Genomic DNA, 19,972 nt, shown 5'->3' with positions numbered 1-19,972 from the left:
AACAGAAGAGACTGACATTTTTTCCAAAGGTGTTAACCGAGGTATGTTACTTGTTTCACTACTGTATGTACTATAATAAATGTTATAATTAAAGTGATGCCATAAAATAGAGTTTGTATATTTTTAAGTACTGTTAAAAATATTGTATTCAGTATAAGCCCATAGATACATATGATTCTATTATGTGCCATACATGCTCAAAAACGATATTCTCTATATCTCAAAATTTCGATAACTGGAAATATAATTTAGCTCCCGAGGTGATTCGAGATATCGAACTGCCACTGTACTTAAATTCTAAGTCATCCTCATGATGGTTCACATGGTTTTAATGTATATTTTGTGTATGTCTTTTAGTTTATAAGAGAATAATTCATCTTTACCATTGTTTATCAGCTGATGATTAATTGAAGCATGTACTGATCAATAATTGTAACTCATCACTCATTAGTTTGACCTTATTTGTAACTGATAACTGTCAATACGGATCACAATGAAATTCTTGTACTTCTTGGTTAATCTTACCTTGAGGATGAAGGCCATGGACAGATGACAGCATGCAGCTTCAACTTAAAGAAAAGCACATACTGTGTTAGCGAGTGGACATCAACAGATAGTTGTTTATTAGAGTGCAGCAGCAGTGAACACATGTAAAATAAAGTGCGGTGTTGGCTTGTGTATTATAATATGAAATAATGTGATGGAATTCTAAAATATATTCAGTTTTATTTCCCCCCTAATGTTAAGAACAAAAGAGAGGTAGCTGCATACCTGCCAACTTTCAGAAATAAAAAATAGGAAGATTTTTTAATTCTTGGATTTCATCGCGTATATTGCGCCACAGTCTCGATGAAGAAAAGGGCAACATAAAAGGCATCCATATCTACAGTTACAAGGTGAATTGACCATTAAATTTAAAATCTTATACTAAGAAAGAAATGGTTACAAGAAAATGTGACAAACACGGAACAAAATGCATAATAGTTTCCTTTATTTGCAACATGAAAATTCAAAAGTCAATTTTATAGGTATCTCTGAACATATAATGTGAAGAGAAAATACCAGAAACTGTCACCGGCACAACTCTCTGAAATACATTCAACTCGTTAAAATTTTGACTAAGAATAAACACAAATGCACTGAAATACACTGACTGACAGAGCAAATGCAACACCAAGAAGGAGTGGTTCGAAAGGGATGAAAGTTGGGGAAAAAACAGAGACGGCACGGACGAATAACTGATGTTTATTTCAAACCGATATGCAGGTTACACAATGCGCACGGCATCGACTCCGTAGGATGTAGGACCACCGCGAGCGGCGATGCACGCAGAAACACGTCGAGGTACAGAGTCAATAAGAGTGTGGATGGTGTCCTGAGGGATGGTTCTCCATTCTCTGTCAACCATTTGCCACAGTTGGTCGTCCGTACGAGGCTGGGGCAGAGTTTGCAAACGGCGTCCAATGAGATCCCACACGTGTTCGATTGGTGAGAGATCCGGAGAGTACGCTGGCCACGGAAGCATCTGTACACCTCGTAGAGCCTGTTGGGAGATGCGAGCAGTGTGTGGGCGGGCATTATCCTGCTGAAACAGAGCATTGGGCAGCCCCTGAAGGTACGGGAGTGCCACCGGCCGCAGCACATGCTGCACGTAGCGGTGGGCATTTAACGTGCCTTGAATACGCACTAGAGGTGACGTGGAATCATACGCAATAGCGCCCCAAACCATGATGCCGCGTTGTCTAGCGGTAGGGCGCTCCACAGTTACTGCCGGATTTGACCTTTCTCCAGGCCGACGCCACACTCGTCTGCGGTGACTATCACTGACAGAACAGAAGCGTGACTCATCGGAGAACACGACGTTCCGCCATTCCCTCATGCAAGTCGCTCTAGCCCGGCACCATGCCAGGCGTGCACGTCTATGCTGTGGAGTCAATGGTAGTCTTCTGAGCGGACGCCGGGAGTGCAGGCCTCCTTCAACCAATCGACGGGAAATTGTTCTGGTCGATATTGGAACAGCCAGGTGTCTTGCACATGCTGAAGAATGGCGGTTGACGTGGCGTGCGGGGCTGCCACCGCTTGGCGGCGGATGCGCCGATCCTCGCGTGCTGACGTCACTCGGGCTGCGCCTGGACCCCTCGCACGTGCCACATGTCCCTGCGCCAACCATCTTCGCCACAGGCGCTGCACCGTGGACACATCCCTATGGGTATCGGCTGCGATTTGACGAAGCGACCAACCTGCCCTTCTCAGCCCGATCACCATACCCCTCGTAAAGTCGTCTGTCTGCTGGAAATGCCTCCGTAGACGGCGGCCTGGCATTCTTAGCTATACACGTGTCCTGTGGCACACGACAACACGTTCTACAATGACTGTCGGCTGAGAAATCACGGTACGAAGTGGGCCATTCGCCAACGCCGTGTCCCATTTATCGTTAGCTACGTGCGCAGCACAGCGGCGCATTTCACATCATGAGCATACCTCAGTGACGTCAATCTACCCTGCAATTGGCATAAAGTTCTGACCACTCCTTCTTGGTGTTGCATTTGCTCTGTCAGTCAGTGTACGTGAAACTACCACATACAAAACAGATCAATATGTCTCATACATTATTAACACGTGAATTGGACAGGGGGATAAGCACAGAACTGCAAAAAAGAAAAAGAAAACCACACGTAGCCGATAACTCCTATGAAACTACGCACAGAAACGATGTTAACAGCACGTGAAACACACAATAAGAAACTCAATTTTTCATCCCGATTAACAGAGTCGCTAGCACCCGCTAGCCTCTCTCGCTTGTAGGACAATTTCCGTCCTGAATTCCCAGCCGTAAAACACACACGATGCTGTAGTGTACCAGTAAAAGAGCCCGACTTTAAGATTTTAATTTTAACGTAAGCATGAAATAGTTCTCAGGGCGAAACTGGATAGACACTAGCTAGGGCTTGGTACAGGAGGCAGGGTCCTATCTACAAGAAAAATTTTAATCAGATTGAATAAGAGTTTATTCATGAAATGCATATCAAATTGCACATCACCTCATTGTAGATAGGGGTTGTCTTCAACATCGTCCTTTTAATGGTCCGGGTCTCCAGCTCACCGGGCCGAACAGGCTGGAACACGTTCCGGAAGATGCCAAATACTCCGTTAAGACGAGGCCGGAACACCCAGGTTGATCGTGTATGAGTAAGTCTCGAACTTCCGATGTTCTGGATGATCTCCGATGGTCTCTGACGACGTTGCAGGTAATCACTCATCACCTAAGTCCAATGTGGCTGATGGACTCAATGTCCACAAAGACATCGAAAATAAGTTCTTCGTCACTCGCAGAATTTACAAGTCAAAGTTCATAAAGACCTTGAATAATTGGTTTCTCACCACTGGCAAAATCACAAGTCAATGTCCATAAAGACTTTAAAGGATTCGTTCCTTAACACTCGCGAAAATGACAAGTCCATGTTCACAAAGACTTTGAATAATTTCAGAGTTCACCACTGGTAAAAATTACAAGTCACTGTCCATAAACGACTTTAAAGAATTCGTTCCTTAACACTCACGAAAATGACAAGTCCATGTTCATAAAGACTTTGAATAATTTTAGAGTTCATCACTGGCAAAAATTACAAGTCAATGTTCATAAAGACTTTGAATAATTTTAGAGTTCATCACTGGCGAAAATTGCAAGTCACTGTCTGTAAAGGCTTTGAATAAATTGTTCCTTAACACTCGCAAATATTACAAGTCCATGTTCATAAAGACTTTGAATAATTTTAGAGTTCATCACTGGCAGAAATTGCAAGTCAATGTTCGTAAAGACTGAATAATTTCAGAGTTCATCACTGGCGAAAATTACAAGTCAATGTTCGTAAAGACTTAGAATAATTTGTTCCTTAACACTCACAGATATTACAAGTCCATATTCAGAAAGAATTTGAATAATTTTAGAGTTCACGCACGCACAATTGATAAGTCCCATATGGCCGCGATGGTTTAAGTTCCGCATGAAGACTGTAACTACTCGAAGATAGCCTCTGACGACTACGGCAGCGTGTAGAGCCAGGCTGAATACTCAGCTGTGACTGACTGATCAGGCTAAAGTGAGCCCTCCTTATATTCGGTTTGGGGGCTTCTACGTCATCATATAGCGTGATCCCTTGAAGCTGGTTATCCCATGAATCCCTTGATGGATTTACTTGAGATTCACGCTTTGCGACGTTTATGTGATACACTTCAAAATGACATGTCCCTCAAGTCGCTACCATAATTATTAGAGGAGTTTTAAAATTTTCTTAATTGAATGTTCGTGAAGGTGTGACGCTTGACTCCAGAACATACCAGGTCAGGCCAGCTACACTTGGCGTGTCAGGTGGGTGATCTATCTTGCCCCTGCCGCCACGTCACACACACAGCTGTCCTCGACTTGCTCGCTCGTTCCACCGAATGTAAACAAACCAGGCTTGCTCAGAATATTACGCGTGATGATTAAATGCAATTAACTATCAAAAAATACGCATGTACAGGTCATAACTGGTACAGTAGTGAGTGGGAACATTTTGTCAGAATTGTAGTCCCTCTGAGTCCAGTGTTAAAATCAGACAACTACAGTGATTGTTGTTATACACAATGTCTCTCAATGGTCTGGACAGTACAAAAGAAAAAGAAAATCCTAGAAGTATGCAATTAATTTCTACTTTATGTTACTGTTGTTTCAGCTGAGTGCACCCTCCTGAGCTGGGACACAGGAGGACAGAAGCTGGAGTGTGTGCTTGATTCTCAAGAGCTGCACAATTTTGCCCTGCAGATTGCTCGAGGAATGGCTTATCTGGAGCTCAAGCAGATCACTCACAGGTCAGTGTCACATGATTCACACATTCGCCAATGCCATGCGGAGCACCCACGTGTCCTTCCTGCCACCGCACCTCACCGCACCCGAAGTACCTGGTATTCTAGCTCAAAACTGCAGTGACTTCATTACAGACATTAGTTTATGTTGGGCTTGATATAACTTTGCTTTGACCACCACTGTCTGCCTCAGAGAACTTGAACACTGAGCGAGTTGGACGTGCGGTTAGGGTCACACAGCGGTGAGCTTGCATTCAGGATATAGTGGATTCAAACCCCACTGTCGGCAGCTCTGAAGATGGTTCTTTGTTTTTTCCCATTTTCACACCAGGTATACCCTGGGGCTGTTCCTTAATTAAGGCCATTGTTACTTCTTTACTACTCCTAGCCCTTTCCTGTCCCATCATAGCCATAAGACCTATATGTGTCGATGCAATGTAAAGCCAATTGTAAAATGAACTGTAACAGCTTAGCAAGGTTAGTGTACACTAGTCATGGGATATCGATGTTTTAAACTATCGGTAGGCTACCGATTGCGAAATGTAACTGAAATGAATGAATGAAAACATTCCGTTTGAAATTGGTTAGAAAGTAGTAAAATATATTTTGTATTGCAGTGCTAGACTGCTAGTAACTAGTAATAAGTCATTTGCTAGTAACTACAAAGATCAAATGTTGAAATGTGGATTGTTGTATTATACTACCAATTTGTATCGCATGTTTGTTTTGTTGGTAGTGACATAAGCGGAAATATACAGACTAGTAACAAACGTTACACAATGTTCGAGTGAAGTAATTGGAAATTGAAACAAGTTGGTCTATAAAATAAGATACAAATTCCCAATTAAAGTAATTGTGGTCATTATGTTTCACTACAGCTCTCTCTGTATGAATGATGTACTGGTTTCTGCTTGGCTTCCTGCCTGGTGAAATATTCCAGAGATAAAATAGTTCCCCATTCGGATCTCCAGGTGGGGACTACACGAGAGGGAAGATGGATACTGACATTCTGCGAGTTGGAGCCTGGAATGTTAGAAGTTTGAATCGTTGTGGTAGATTAGAGAATCTGAAAAGGGAGATGGATAGACTAAAGTTAGATGTAGTTGGTATAAGTGAAGTATGTTGGCAGGAAGAAAAGGAATTTTGGTCAGAATTATCAGCACAAAATCAAACAGGGGATATGCAGGAGTTGGTTTAATAATGAATCAGAAAATAGGACAGTGAGTAAGCTACTATGACCAGCATAGTGAAAGAATTATTGTTCTCAAAACAGACACCAAACCCATGTCCACCACAATAGTGCAGGTTTATATACCTACTAGTTCAGCAGATGATGAAGAAATCAAAAGAATATATGAAGAGATAGAAGATTTAACACAATATGGAAAAGGTGACGAGAATCTAATTGTGGTGGGAGACTGGAATGCAGTGGTAGGCCAAAGAAGAGAAGGTAATACAGTAGGAGAATTTGGATTGGGCAAAAGGAATGAAGGAGGAAGTCGGCTGGTTGAATTCTGCACTGATCATAATTTAGTCCTTCCGAAAACTTGGTTCAAACACCACAAATGGTGACTGTATACGGTGGAAGAGACCTGGAGACACTGGAAGGTATCAAATAGACTTCATTTTGATTAGGCAGAGATTCAGAAACCAGGTATTGGATTGCAAAACTTTCCCAGGAGCAGATGTGGACTCTGACCACAACTTGTTGGTCATGAAATGCCATCTGAAGTTGAAGAAATTGAAGAAAGGAAGGAATGCAAGGAGATGGGATCTAGACAAGTTGAAAGAAAAGAGTGTGAGGGATTGTTTCAAGGAACATGTTGCATAAGGACTAAATGAAAAGGCTGAAGGAAACATTATAGAGGAAGAATGGACAGTCATGAAAAATGAGATCAGTAGGGCTGCTGAAGAAATGTTAGGAAGGAAGAAAAGATCAACTAAAAATCAGTGGATAACTCAGGAGATACTAGACCTGATTGAAGAACGATGAAAATACAAGAATGCAAGAAATGTAGACGGTAGAAAAGAACACAGGGGTAGAAATTGCAAGATAGCTAAGGAAGAATGGCTGAAGGAGAAGTGCAAGGTTGTTGAAGGTTGTATGGTCATAGGAAAGGTAGATGCTCTATACAGGTAAACCAAAGAAAGCTTTGGAGAAAGGAAATCTAGGTGTATGAATATTAAGAGCTCAGATGGAAAGCCACTTCTAGGGAAAGCAGATGAAGCAGAAAGATGGCAGGAACATATCCAACAATTGGGAACATGCATCATTTTCAAAAATATTTTTTTGAAAAGTACACCAATGAAATAGTACGTAAACGTATTACATTGTGGTATGTTGCCTTGTTTTCTACCATTAAAAAAATATTTAATAGTGCCTTTCCGCAAGGCGAGTGAAACGGCCTCTGACGTAAGCGGCGCGCTGTGACGTCACGATCCAGTACCGCATGGAGCTCTACCAGCCGTTGTGCATCAGCCGTTGCTAAAAGCCGATTGTTTATTATTCATGATCGCGAATAACTTCAAAATGACAGAAGAAAGGTTCAAAACAGCACAATCAGACAATCTATCATGTGTAAATGTCATCATTCTTGAAAAATAGTGACTTTTGTGGCCGCAGAAATCCGCGGATAACAAGCAAGTTTGTAAGTGGTGTCTTTTATATACGTGCAATGTACTGTAACCCATAGTATTAGGATAACAACGAACCTGGATAGATATTACATCACTTTCAACATTTCCTTCTAGACTGATTCCCCTATTAAAGAATAACATTACATTTTCGGGCTTTCAGCATTAGTAAAGTAAGAAATCGGATTTCAGCACTAACATAAACATATAGGTAGCATTATAGTACTAGTCCGCTTCTGTGGTGTAGTGGTTAATGTCTGCCACTCCCGGAGGCCCGGTTTCGATTCTCGGCTCTGCCATGAAAGTTGAAAACAAATAGTACGAGGGGTGCAACGGGGTCTACTCAGCCTCGGGAGGTCAACTGAGTAGAAGGGTTTCGAATCCCACCTCAGCCATCCTCGAAGTGGTTTTTCGTATTTTCCTACTTCTCCTCCAGGCACCTAAGGCCACGGCCGTTTCCTTCCCTCTTCCTTGTCTATCCCTTCCGATCCTCCCATTCTCCAACAAGGCCCCTGTTGAGCATAACAGGTGAGGCCGCCTGAGTGAGGTAATGGCCCTCCTCACCAGTTTCATCACCATACTCAAAGTCTCACGTTCCAGGACACTGCCCTTGAAGTGGTAAAGGTGAAATCCCTCGCTGAGTCCGAGAGAAAACCAACCCTGAAGGATAAACTGATTAAGAAAGAAAGAAAGAAGGAAAGAAAGAAAGAAAGAAAGAAAGAAAGAAAGAAAGAGCATAGTACTATAGGGCTATAATCTATCATTCCCCCAAAAATATATATTTATGGTTGGAACAACTGGCCTACCCACTTCCGGGGCCCATGAAAGAGAATTAAATATTTTTGTGGAGGGAAAAAGTTAAACATGATAAAGATAAATATGACTTCATCTAGTTTCCACAAGTCGGGCTGAGTGGTTCAGACTGTTGAGGTGCTGGCCTTCTGACCCCAACTTGGCAGGTTCGATCCTGGTTCAGTCCGGTGGTAGTTGAAGGTGCTCAAATACGTCAGCCTCGTGTCGGTAGATTTACTGGCACGTAAAATAACTCCTGCAGGAATAAATTCCTGCACATCGGCGTCTCCGAAAATCGTAGAAGTAGTTAGCGGGGCGTGAAGCCAATAACATTAATTACATTTGGCTTTTAACAAGCTGAGCATATCAGGAAAGAAAAGTGTCCTGGTGACATTTTAGTCGCTCAATACAGGAATGTCTTTGGGTGCTGTGACTTTTACTTTTTTTTCTGTTTGCTTTACGTCACACCGTCACATATAGGTCTGCTGATGATGATGCTTGTTGTTTTAAGGGGCCTAACATCGAAGGTCATCGGCCCCTAACATATAGGTCTTATGGCGACGATGGGACAGGAAAGGCCTAGGAATGGGAACAAAGCGGCCGTAGCCTTAGGTACAGCCTCAGCATTTGCCTGGTGTGAAAATGGGAAACCACGGAAAACCATCTTCAGGACTGCCGGCAGTGGGGTTCAAAACCCACTATCTCCCGGATGCGAGCTCACAGCTGCGCGCTCCTAACCGCACGGCCAACTCGCGCGGTATTTTTACCCTTCGGTTTATTGACTTGGCTTGTATAACCTAAAACTTAGGCTAAGTTGGATAATATTTTGAACACCTACATCACTATTTTCACCTGTGTGCAATTATGTTATTTATTTCATTAATATTATGATAACTATTATAATTGAGCATTGTTAACTTATAAGACCCCAACAGACAAGCATTGGTTTTGTGTAGAGTTATACATTTGTTAAATTCACGTTGTTTCCCTTCATGATGTACACGCCTATTCTTTGTTACATTATAGAGTATTTAGATATAGCCTAAATTTCTTTACCAATTAAGCTCTTCAATAAAGACATACATAACTGTCCCATGCCAAGATATATTGGTAGAATTAGAGCTGTCAAAATGGTTCATAACCCCTTTGATTTATTATTTTGACATGGATCACCCAAAACATAGGTTAGGTTTGGAGAATACTTTAATAATCAGCATTATTTAATGCACTGTTTATTACTTTCATATTCCAAGATGTAATTGAAGCATTTAAATAAAGCATCATACATTAAAATTTAAAATTTTACCACTAGAACAGCTGACATGGAAAAGTGATTTGAAAATTCAAACAAATTCATCTTACGTTAAAATCTTCAAAAAAAAATAAACTGTAGACTTTTCCAATATATCACTTGCATTTCTCCAGCTCGCCAAAATCCATTTCTCCCTAGTTTTAGCGTCTTTGGAACGTTTATAAACAATTTGTTTGGTATGGTATGCAATGTGCTATTGCACATCGGAACTCTACACCATTTATAAGTTTTCTGCCTCACTGTCTGCGCAGGATTCATTTTAAGTCTAAAATATACCACTCAGATTATTATCCAATGTATATACCTCGAATTTTACCATACTAGACACTAACGTAAAGTAGAAATACGCGAAGTGTATCCTGCTTCTCACAGCACACAATGTGTTATTTCGTCTGCTAATTCAGTCAACCTGTACGATGACGTCAGGCCAATGATATCGCGTACTTGTGTGACGTGACATTTTCGTAGATTTTTATCATGTTTGGAGTTATTATTTGCACATTCTGATCACATTTTTGAATTCTGCATGCAATTTTGAATCCGATTAGCATATTTTTAATTAAAACCCCGGATCATGCATGTTCCCTATTGTATCAAGGTAAAGTACAAGATGGCGTCAGCGAAGAATGTAAGTGAAGATAGCTCCCGGTTCTCTTGCGAAATAATTGGGAATAAATGTGGTGTAAACAAGAAGCGAGTGAAGAATGGTATCCAGTGTGAAACGTGTTTAATTTAGTACCATTTTGAGTGTATATGTAGTGCTGGTTTTGCTAAAAATGAAGATACTTGGACTTGTGTTAGCTGTGGAGAGAGCAATTTGAATAGCGGTAACAAACCTAGGCCTACAACGGTCAACGAATCGCTGGCGTCTCATTACTTGGAGGATGGAGGTAATGATAATGTACTTGTAATTCTCTCTTTATTGCAACAGGATTTACAAGTATTAAAAGCGGAGAATGAGATTTTAAAGGAAAAGGTACGTTTACTGGAATCGAAAGTACCGGTACCAGTAAACACTCAGAACACAGGTGGCTCCGAGAATTCTAGCGCGTGGTGTCAAGTTGCTTCAGATTCTAGGAGGAAAAGTGTACAGTTTAATAAGGACAACTTTGTAATTGACACCAAAAATAGATTTTCATCCCTGAGGGAAGTAAGCGATACGCAAGGTATCCGTATAGGAAGCAGTCAAACGTATAGCGCAAAATCCGTTACGAGAAGCGGCAAAGTTAGGCCTAAAATCCCACACAGTGCACTGGCGAAAGTATCGAACGTTCTTATATTTGGTGATAGCCAGGCGAGGGGAATTGCAGAGAAAATGGTCAACGAAGATATTGCAGCATCGGCAGTCATCTATCCTGGGGCCCCAATGAAGAAGGTATTGGAAAAAACAGAGCAGGCGGCAAGAAATCTCGGAAGTCGTGATGCAGTAGTGATTATCGGCGGGACGAACAACGTAGCTCACAACGACGCTAAGAATGTTATTTCTGAACTTAAATGTACACTAGGTAAGCTGACTCACACTAACATCTTTGTAGTGAACGTGCCCCACAGGCATGATTTGATTAGAGACTCGTGTGTGAACATTGAAGTGGACAAAGTTAATATAGACATGGTTAAAATTTGTAAACATTTTCATAATACACAGGTCGTTGATAGCAGCAGTTTCGAGAGACGCTGTTACACAAAGCATGGCCTTCATCTAAACAATTCAAGTAAACAAAAGATAGCTAATATTGTTCTAGATTTTATTAATCTTAAGATATGTACTGTAAAAAAAGGCAACTCCCTTGAGTTATAATACTGACCAGGAAAACTAGTAGAAAGAGCCAGCTGTATTTCAAGCTGGCTCAGTCAACTGGAAAATGAAACTCAGGAAAGTAAGGAATTTCAAGTTACCCAATTGCAACAGTCAATTTTTAGGGAGGAAGGGGGTCTGAGATTGCTTGCTCTTGGTAAACTGTCAGAGTGTAGTAAATAAACAATTAAAATTCGGTACATTGATGGAATCTTATGAGACTGATGTGGTGATAGAAGTGGAATCGTGGTTGAGAGAAGGGGTGGGTAATAGAGAAGTATTTCCAGAAGGGTACACAGTCTATTGTAGAGACCGAGGAGATAAAAAGGGAGGGGGCGGGGGGTGTTTATTCTGGTGAAGGAAACATATTGTTCACATGAATGGTTTACCGATGAAAGGGATGAAATATTAGGGATAAAATTAATTTGTGATAATATGAAGGAGGTGGGAATTATAGGAACATACAGGCCAGGAAGAGAGGAAAGAGACATGGAAATATTTGAGAAAATAATAGATTATACTCATAAAAACAATAATAATGATGTGGTAATAATTGGGGGAGATCTAAACTTGCCTGAGGTTGAATGGAATGGAGCTGCAAGTGAAGCCTATGAACAGAAACTGGCAAATAAGTTAGTTTGGGAGGGAGGATTTACACAAGCAGTACAAGAACCAACTCGTCTCAATAACTTACTAGATGTATTCTTGGTTAAACCATGGGAAATTGTTGATAAAACTGAGGTTATTGAAGGAATAGGTGACCATAAGGCTGTAATAATGGATGTAGGACTGGTACCAAAAAGGCTTAATAAGAGGGTCACACAAGACAAGAAATTGTACAGAAAAACTAAAGTTGATGAATTTGGGACTTACCTTATATCACAACTCAGTTGTTGGATAAGTGAAGGGAGTAATGTGGATACACTTTGGGCTAAATTCAAAGGAATCGTTTGGGAAGGAGAGAAGAGATTTGTACCTGTTAAGAAGGGTAAAAACCGAGCTCGATAGCTGCAGTCGCTTAAGTGCGGGCAGTATCCAGTATTCGGAAGATAGTAGGTTCGAACCCCACTGTCGGCAGCCCTGAAAATGGTTTTCTGTGGTTTCCCATTTTCACACCAGGCAAATGCTGGGGCTGTACCTTAATTAAGGCCACAGCCGCTTCCTTCCCACTCCTAGCCCTTTCCTGTCCCATCGTCGCCATAAGACCTATCTGTGTCGATGCGACATAAAGCAAGTAGGAAAAAAAAAAAAAAAGAAGGGTAAAATGACCTCAGACCCTATTTATTATACAAGAGAAATAAGAAAATTAAAAAGAAAATGTAGAATAGTAAACAGGAAAATCAAAGAAGGTAGGGAGAGTAGAGAAAGTAGAAAACAGCTAATGAGGGAACTGAAAAGAGTAAAAAAGGAAGCAAAAGAGAATTATATGAATAGCATTCTTCAAGAGCGTAATGACCACAAAGGGAAATGGAAAAAGCTGTATTTATATATCAGGAATCAGAAAGGAAATGGAATCCAAATTCCTACAATGGTGGGAAAAGGGGGTGAACACTATTTAACAGATACTGAGAAAGCAAACCTCTTTAGTAGGGAATTTAGATATTCAGTAGATGATTGTCAGGAGTTGGACACCGAAACAGAAGTTACAGAGGGACAGACACAGAGGGGAAACAAGAAGCTTCTCGTTCACAAATGAAGATATTTTCAAAGAAATCCAACTGCTTCAGCAAGGAGAAGCAGCAGGAAGTGATCAAATTACTGGGGAGGTGATAAAGACAATGGGGTTGTACATAGTGCCTTATTTAAGATTTCTCTTTGACTATGTCATAAATAATAGTGTAATACCAAAGGAATGGAAGGAATCTATAATAATACCAATTTATAAAGGAAAGGGTGATAAAAGGAAACCAGAGAACTACAGACCAATCAGCCTGACCAGTGTAGTTTGTAAAATACTGGAGAGTTTAATATCAAAGTACATCAGAGGGATATGTGATGATAAAAATTGGTTCATGAGGAGCCAGTATGGATTTAGAAAGAAATTTTCTTGTGAGGCACAACTGGTGGGATTTCAGCAGGACATATCAGATCAATTGGATTCAGGAGGCCAGTTAGATTGCATAGCCATAGATCTTTTCAAAGCCTTTGATAGAGTGGAACATGGAATATTATTAAAGAAATTGGAGGGAATAGGATTGGACGTAAGGGTTACACGTTGGGTAAAAACATTTCTAAATTCAAGGGTTCAGAAAGTCAAAGTAGGAATTAATGCATCGCAGGAAGAGAAAGTTTGGAAGGGAATTGCACAGGGTAGTATAATCGGTCCGTTACTTTTCTTAATATACGTAAATGATTTAGGGAACAATATAACATCAAAAATAAGATTGTATGCAGATGACATAATTGTTTACAGGGAAATAAATACCATTGAGGATTGTTCAGAATTACAAAGGGACCTTGAGAGTATCCAACAATGGGTTGAAGAGAATAACATGAATGTTAATGGAGGCAAATCAACTGTTACAACATTTACAAACAGGAGTTTTAAAACTGAATTTGAATATACTTTGGATGGGGTAGTTCTCTGGTTTCCTTTTATCACCCTTTCCTTTATAAATTGGTATTATTATAGATTCCTTCCATTCCTTTGGTATTACACTATTATTTATGACATGGTCAAAGAGAAATCTTAAATAAGGCACTATGTACCACCCCATTGTCTTTATCACCTCCCCAGTAATTTGATCACTTCCTGCTGCTTCTCCTTGCTGAAGCAGTTGGATTTCTCTCTGTAAGATTTGAAAGTAATTTGCATTGGAAGGGTCATGTGGATGACATTGTTGGGAAAGCATACAGATCGTTACATGTCATAGGATGCAACAAAGAATTAAAAGAGAAAAGTTACTTAAGTATGGTTCGTCCGTTATTGGAATATGCAAACAGTGTTTGGGATCCTCACCAAGAATACCTAATAAAAGAAATAGATAGTGTGCAGAGGAAAGCAGCAAGATTTGTAACAGGGGATTTCAGGAGAAAGAGTAGTGTATCAGAAATGTTAAAGAAACTAGGGTGGGAAACTTTAAGTAAGAGAAGGGAGAAAATTAGACTTATAGGTTTATATAGAGCCTATACAGGAGAAGCAGCATGGGGAGATATCAGTGAGAGGCTTCAGTTGGAAAATAATTATATCGGCAGGACTGACCACAAATATAAAATTAGAAGGAATTTTAGCAGAAGCGATTGGGGTAAATTTTCATTCATTGGGAAGGGTGTGAAGGAGTGGAACAGTTTACCAGGGGTAGTGTTTGATCCTGTTCCAAAATCTGTACAGATATTCAAAAAGAGAATAAACAGCAACAGGGAAAATAAATGAAATGTTAGAGGGCATTTACCAGTGCAGGTTAATGTAAATAAAGGATGTGTGTGAATAAATTAATTCCATCCCCTGGTCTAAGGAGTTTGGACAGCCAAAGTAGGAGACTGCCTGTAGGGGTGAAGTACAGTGGGGACTTCGAGGGACCTGGGACCGCTACGGTAGCTGTGAAGGCCCTTCAGGAACTCTGAAAAGTGGTGGTAAAAGGGGCTCTGGTTAAGACGCAGCAGGTCGTTATGCTACTTAGGTTCCAGAATGGGTAAAGAAAAGAAAAAGTAAATAAATGCAATGTAAATTTTAATCTTATACCAGTTGTACAGTATCATTTGAAGTAATTCCACATACTGTATATCAGATGACTATATTTGTAAGTAGTACAGGAGATGTTATAAGTAGAATTTTGTAAACAATGTAAATTTATTAAGGATGAGCTGTGTGTTTAATAGAAAAAATTGTTAGCGTAAATTATATAATATTGTATTATAGGAAAATTTTATTCCCTTGTTAATTTAATATTTAGTGCTTGACAATAATGTATTTTAGTGTACCATTTGTCACCGAGGTAAACACCTCATTTGCAAATAAAGAGATTTTGATTTGAAAACGTAGATGATTTGGTTCTTGAACAAGAAGAGGCTCCACTTAATCAATACTGTTTATTGTAAATATAGACTTACATCAGTACCGGTTTCAACCCTATTTGATCATCATCAGCTGACATATCATGGTTTTACATCTATTAGGCACTGGTTTGTATTACTTGTCTAAAAAGATGTTGTCATCCATTAGCACATCCGGATGTCTAATGGGGGTATGAGTTGAATGTATGTTGTCATTTGTAATTTCATAAAAGTAAAATTGTTTTTGCGGTTTAAATACAATTGTAAACACTTAACCTAAGCTTATAAACTAATTGTACATACACATTAAACACATTAAAAACACTAAAAATACAGTTAGTATATAAGACACTTGATGGGTTTAAAAGTTCATGTCTTGCGTATTCCTTCTTCAGATTTCCATGTTAGAGTCTTGTGAGCATATATTTACGTTGGTAGATTTTGTGCTCATAAACAATGGTATAGGTTCTTGAGAATGCTCCATTTGATTGAAAGATGTCGTCATGTATACTTATAATAAAAACCCATGTCATTAAATGATCCAAAAGTGTGGACGGAGACAGTATGTGGCTCAGCTGTAAACAAAATCTTGTTCTTAAAGGTTTGAAGCAGATGATGAAGTCTCAGATTTGTGGATTTGATTGAATTTGGATTTTGGTGGTAACTCCTTCCCCGTCTATATTTGTGTACCGGTGCTATGGTTATCTGTGAAAGATAAACTAATATAAGTAAAGTGTTGTAAGTTTGAAGAAGTGCTTAAGGATGTGTGCAAAGATGAATTTGTACTTAGTGCTGTCGTTGTGGTTGGGTGGCGTTCTGTTTGAGAGCACACTGCGTACTGCTACGTGTTTGCCTTGGGCTTATGTTCGCTGTAGTGAGGGGTATGGATGGAGGGGTAGGGAAAGTGGCTATTGTGGGGGTAGGGGTGAAGCTGGGCATGTCATTCGGCCTTTTTTTTGGAACGTGCTGTGTTCTGTTTATTATCTATTTTGAGGTAATCATTTTTTAGTGCGGGAATAACTTTATTAAAGATGATATTGGTTTTCTCTGTTATGTCATTTATATTGTAGTTAGGATTAGCGTATTGGTCTAGAGAAATGTAGAAATCTTCTGTTATGTTGAGCAGGGGGGGCCTTAGAATTTATATTTAGTATTTTCATATCATTTTCGATGTCCATAAACCTGTGTTTGAATTCTCCTATGTGCTGACCTATTGATGAAAAGTGATTATGTTTTATTGCGTTTAAATGTTCGTTGTAGGGGATTATGAAGTTTCTGCCTGTATGTCCAGTATAACTTGTTTTGCAATCATTGCACTTGATGCGGTAAACTCCTGATTGGTTGTATTTATTGTTGTTGTTGACTGTCTTGGCATTGTGTAGATTATCGGTGCTGTTGTGCATGGTTTTAAATGCTATTTACAGGTTGTACTTTTTTTAAATATTAGTTATGGGGTATAAGTGTATGTTGTTAAAGGCAAATAAGGCATAATCTTTCTTGGGTTTGTCTATTTTTGTTAGTTTGGTTTTAGGCTGGAATTTAATTTTGTGAATGATTTTATTGACCATTTCTTTGCTGTAACCATTGTCTTTAGCTATATCGTGGATTAGTTGTAGTTCATTATTTAGATCTTCTGTTGTCATCGGTATGTTGAAGGCTCTGCATACCATGCTGTAATAAGCTTCTCTTTTATGTGTGCTGGGGTGGATGGAATCAATTTTTATGGTATTTGGGGTATGTGTAGGTTTTCTGTAGATTTTTTAATGTTTTTATGTCTGGTTATTGTTAGGTCCAAGTAGTTTAAGGTGCAGTTGTTTTCGATCTCTTTAGTGAATTTTATCTGTGGGTCTAATGTGTTGAGTTTTTCTAATATGGTGTTTACATTAGTGGATCTGTTGTCGATGATTACAAAAATATCGTCAACGAATCTACACCAGAAGAATATATTTTTTATTTTACTGATTGATGTGTATTCTAGGTGATCTACATAAATTTCAACTATTCTCCGGACCACCTTTTGAGCAGACTAAAGCGGAAGTGAGTGTATAGACCAGGGGATGGCGCGGGCGACAGGGGCAGCGCCCTCGGTGTTGTCACACGATAGGTAAGGGGGCAAGCGGGGTGCGCTACTAGAGCGGGTTTTGGCAAGGGTGCAGTCAATGCGGAGCTGCCATACTTACTCACTCAGTGGATGTCCTGAACACGCGAGCGCAGTTTCAATCACAGTCTGTTTAAAAAATCATTGAGAAAATTTTATCAGTGTGCTTCGCTTTTACAAAAACAGTGAATGTGCGTATTGTGTGCTAATTCATAATTCTTGTAGTCTCTTGTACGTTTGTAGGTTTCTTCTTACTCGTTATTGGATATTATTGTGCAATGGGTCCGAACAAAAATTCACCAGACTGTTATCATTTGAAGAAGAAACGCAAGGTTTTTACTTCCGGCGAGAGAAATATGATTCTGTCTGTTTATAAGCATTTCCGAGCGAATAGTATTGACGGCGGGATTAGTTTACCTCGTGTGCTGACCCCGGTTCTGATTCTGACTTGGGTTTGCAGCCACTCGATAGTGACACAGATTAATTACTGTGGTACAAGGTAAGCTGACGCTGAAACCTCCTGCATGATAATAATAATACTACTAATAATAATAATAATAATAATAATAATAATAATAATAATAATAATAATAATAATAATAATATGTAATAATATTTTTATAAAAATATATTTGTAATAACTAATTTATTGAAATTGTACTGGACAAAGCGGAGGTGGGACAGGTTTTTGCCTGGATCCCCAATTTCATCTGTCAGTTCCAAGTTAATTCCAGTATGAGTAGGCCCATATATAATTCTCACTTCTCTCCCTTTTTCATAAATCGCTCGTGAGTAGCAACTCATTTCAATCAGAAATCAGGCCATATATTTAGATAATAATAGTGAATAATAAATAATATATCATCATCATCATCATCATCTGTTTTACCCTCCAGGGTCGGCTTTTCCCTCAGACACAGTGAGGGATCCCACCTCTACCGCCTCAAGGGCAGTGTCCTGGAGCTTTAGACTCTTGGTCGGGGATACAACTGGGGGAGAATGACCAGTACCTCGCCCAGGCGGCCTCACCTGCTATGCTGAACAGGGGCCTTGTGGAGGGATGGGAAGATTGGAAGGGATAGGGAAGGAAGCGGCCGTGGCCTTATGTTAGGTACCATCCCGGCATTCGCCTGGAGAAGTGGGAAACCACGGAAAACCACTTCCAGGATGGCTGAGGTGGGAATCGAACCCACCTCTACTCAGTTGACCTCCCGAGGCTGAGTGGACCCCGTTCCAGCCCTCATACCACTTTTTCAAATTTCGTGGCAGAGCCGGGAATCGAACCCCAGCCTCCAGGGGTGGCAGCTAATCACGCTAACCACAAATAATATATATATATATATATAATATTTATACTGTATATTGATGATAATAACAATAATAATAATTATATGTAATAATATTTTTATAGTCCGCCTCTGTGGTGTAGTGGTTAGCGTGATTAGCTGCCACCCCCGGAGGTCCGGGTTCGATTCCCGGCTCTGCCACGAAATTTGAAAAATGGTACGAGGGCTGGAACGGGGTCCACTCAGCCTTGGGAGGTCAACTGAGTAGAGGTGGATTCGATTCCCACCTCAGCCATCCTCGAAGTGGTTTTCCGTGGTTTCCCACTTCTCCTCCAGGCAAATGCCGGGATGGTACCTCACTTAAGGCCACGGCCGCTTCCTTCCCTCTTCCTTGTCTGTCCCATCCAATCTTCCCATCTCTCCACAAGGCCCCTGTTCAGCATAGCAGGAGAGGCCGCCTGGGCGAGGTACTGGTCATTCTCCCCAGTTGTATCCCCCGACCCAAAGTCTGAAACTCCAGAACACTGCCCTTGAGGCGGTAGAGGTGAGATCCCTCGCTGAGTCCGAGGGAAAAGCCAACCCTGGAGGGTAAACAGATTAAGAAGAAGAAGAATATTTTAAAAAATTATTTGTAATAACTAATTTATTGAAATTGTACTGTGAAATTGTAGTTAGTACATTAAAATTGTGAAAGCCTCCGTGGCTCAGGTGGCAGCGTGTCGGCCTCACAACGCTGGGTTCCGTGGCTCAAATCCCGGTCACTCCACGTGAGATTTTTGCTGGACAAAACGGAGGCTGGACAGGTTTTTCTCTGGGTACTCCGGTTTTCCCTGTCATCTTTCATTCCAGCACCACTCTCCAGTATCATTTAATTTCATCTGTCAGTCATTAATCATTGCCCCAGAGGAGTGAAACAGGCTTTGGCAGCCGGCTCAAGTCCTCAGTCATTAATCATTGCCCCAGAGGAGTGAAACAGGCTTCGGCAGCCGGCTCAAGTCCTGTCATCGCCGCAAGATGGAGCTTCATTTATTCCATCCCTGACCCGGTCATTGACTGGAAAACAGACCGTAGGTTTTCACATTTAAAATGTAATTCAGTAAATTAATTGTTTAAAGATGTAAGCCGTTAAAAAACTGTATGTAATTCTAACACGCATACGTTAATGTATTATTTTAAATTCATTCGAGGTTCAATCCGTGAGCTGTGCTGTATTACAG

General features: G+C 40.3%; 1 protein-coding gene across 2 annotated transcripts in view; it reads left to right on the top strand.

Moving 5' to 3' along the window:
* Window positions 1–19,972, top strand: part of LOC136872397 (vascular endothelial growth factor receptor 1) — a 467,496-nt gene that overhangs the window by 408,520 nt on the left and 39,004 nt on the right. For both annotated transcript variants that reach the window (XM_067146225.2, XM_067146215.2), the window contains exon 14: window positions 4,716–4,851. In XM_067146225.2, coding sequence (XP_067002326.2) covers window positions 4,716–4,851 — 136 coding nt within the window. The remainder of the gene's footprint in view (window positions 1–4,715; window positions 4,852–19,972) is intronic.

This window comes from Anabrus simplex, chromosome 1 (genome assembly GCF_040414725.1).
Source record: "Anabrus simplex isolate iqAnaSimp1 chromosome 1, ASM4041472v1, whole genome shotgun sequence".
In the NCBI taxonomy this organism is placed as follows: Eukaryota; Metazoa; Arthropoda; class Insecta; order Orthoptera; family Tettigoniidae; genus Anabrus; species Anabrus simplex.
This window is presented reverse-complemented; position numbering and strand designations above follow the sequence as displayed.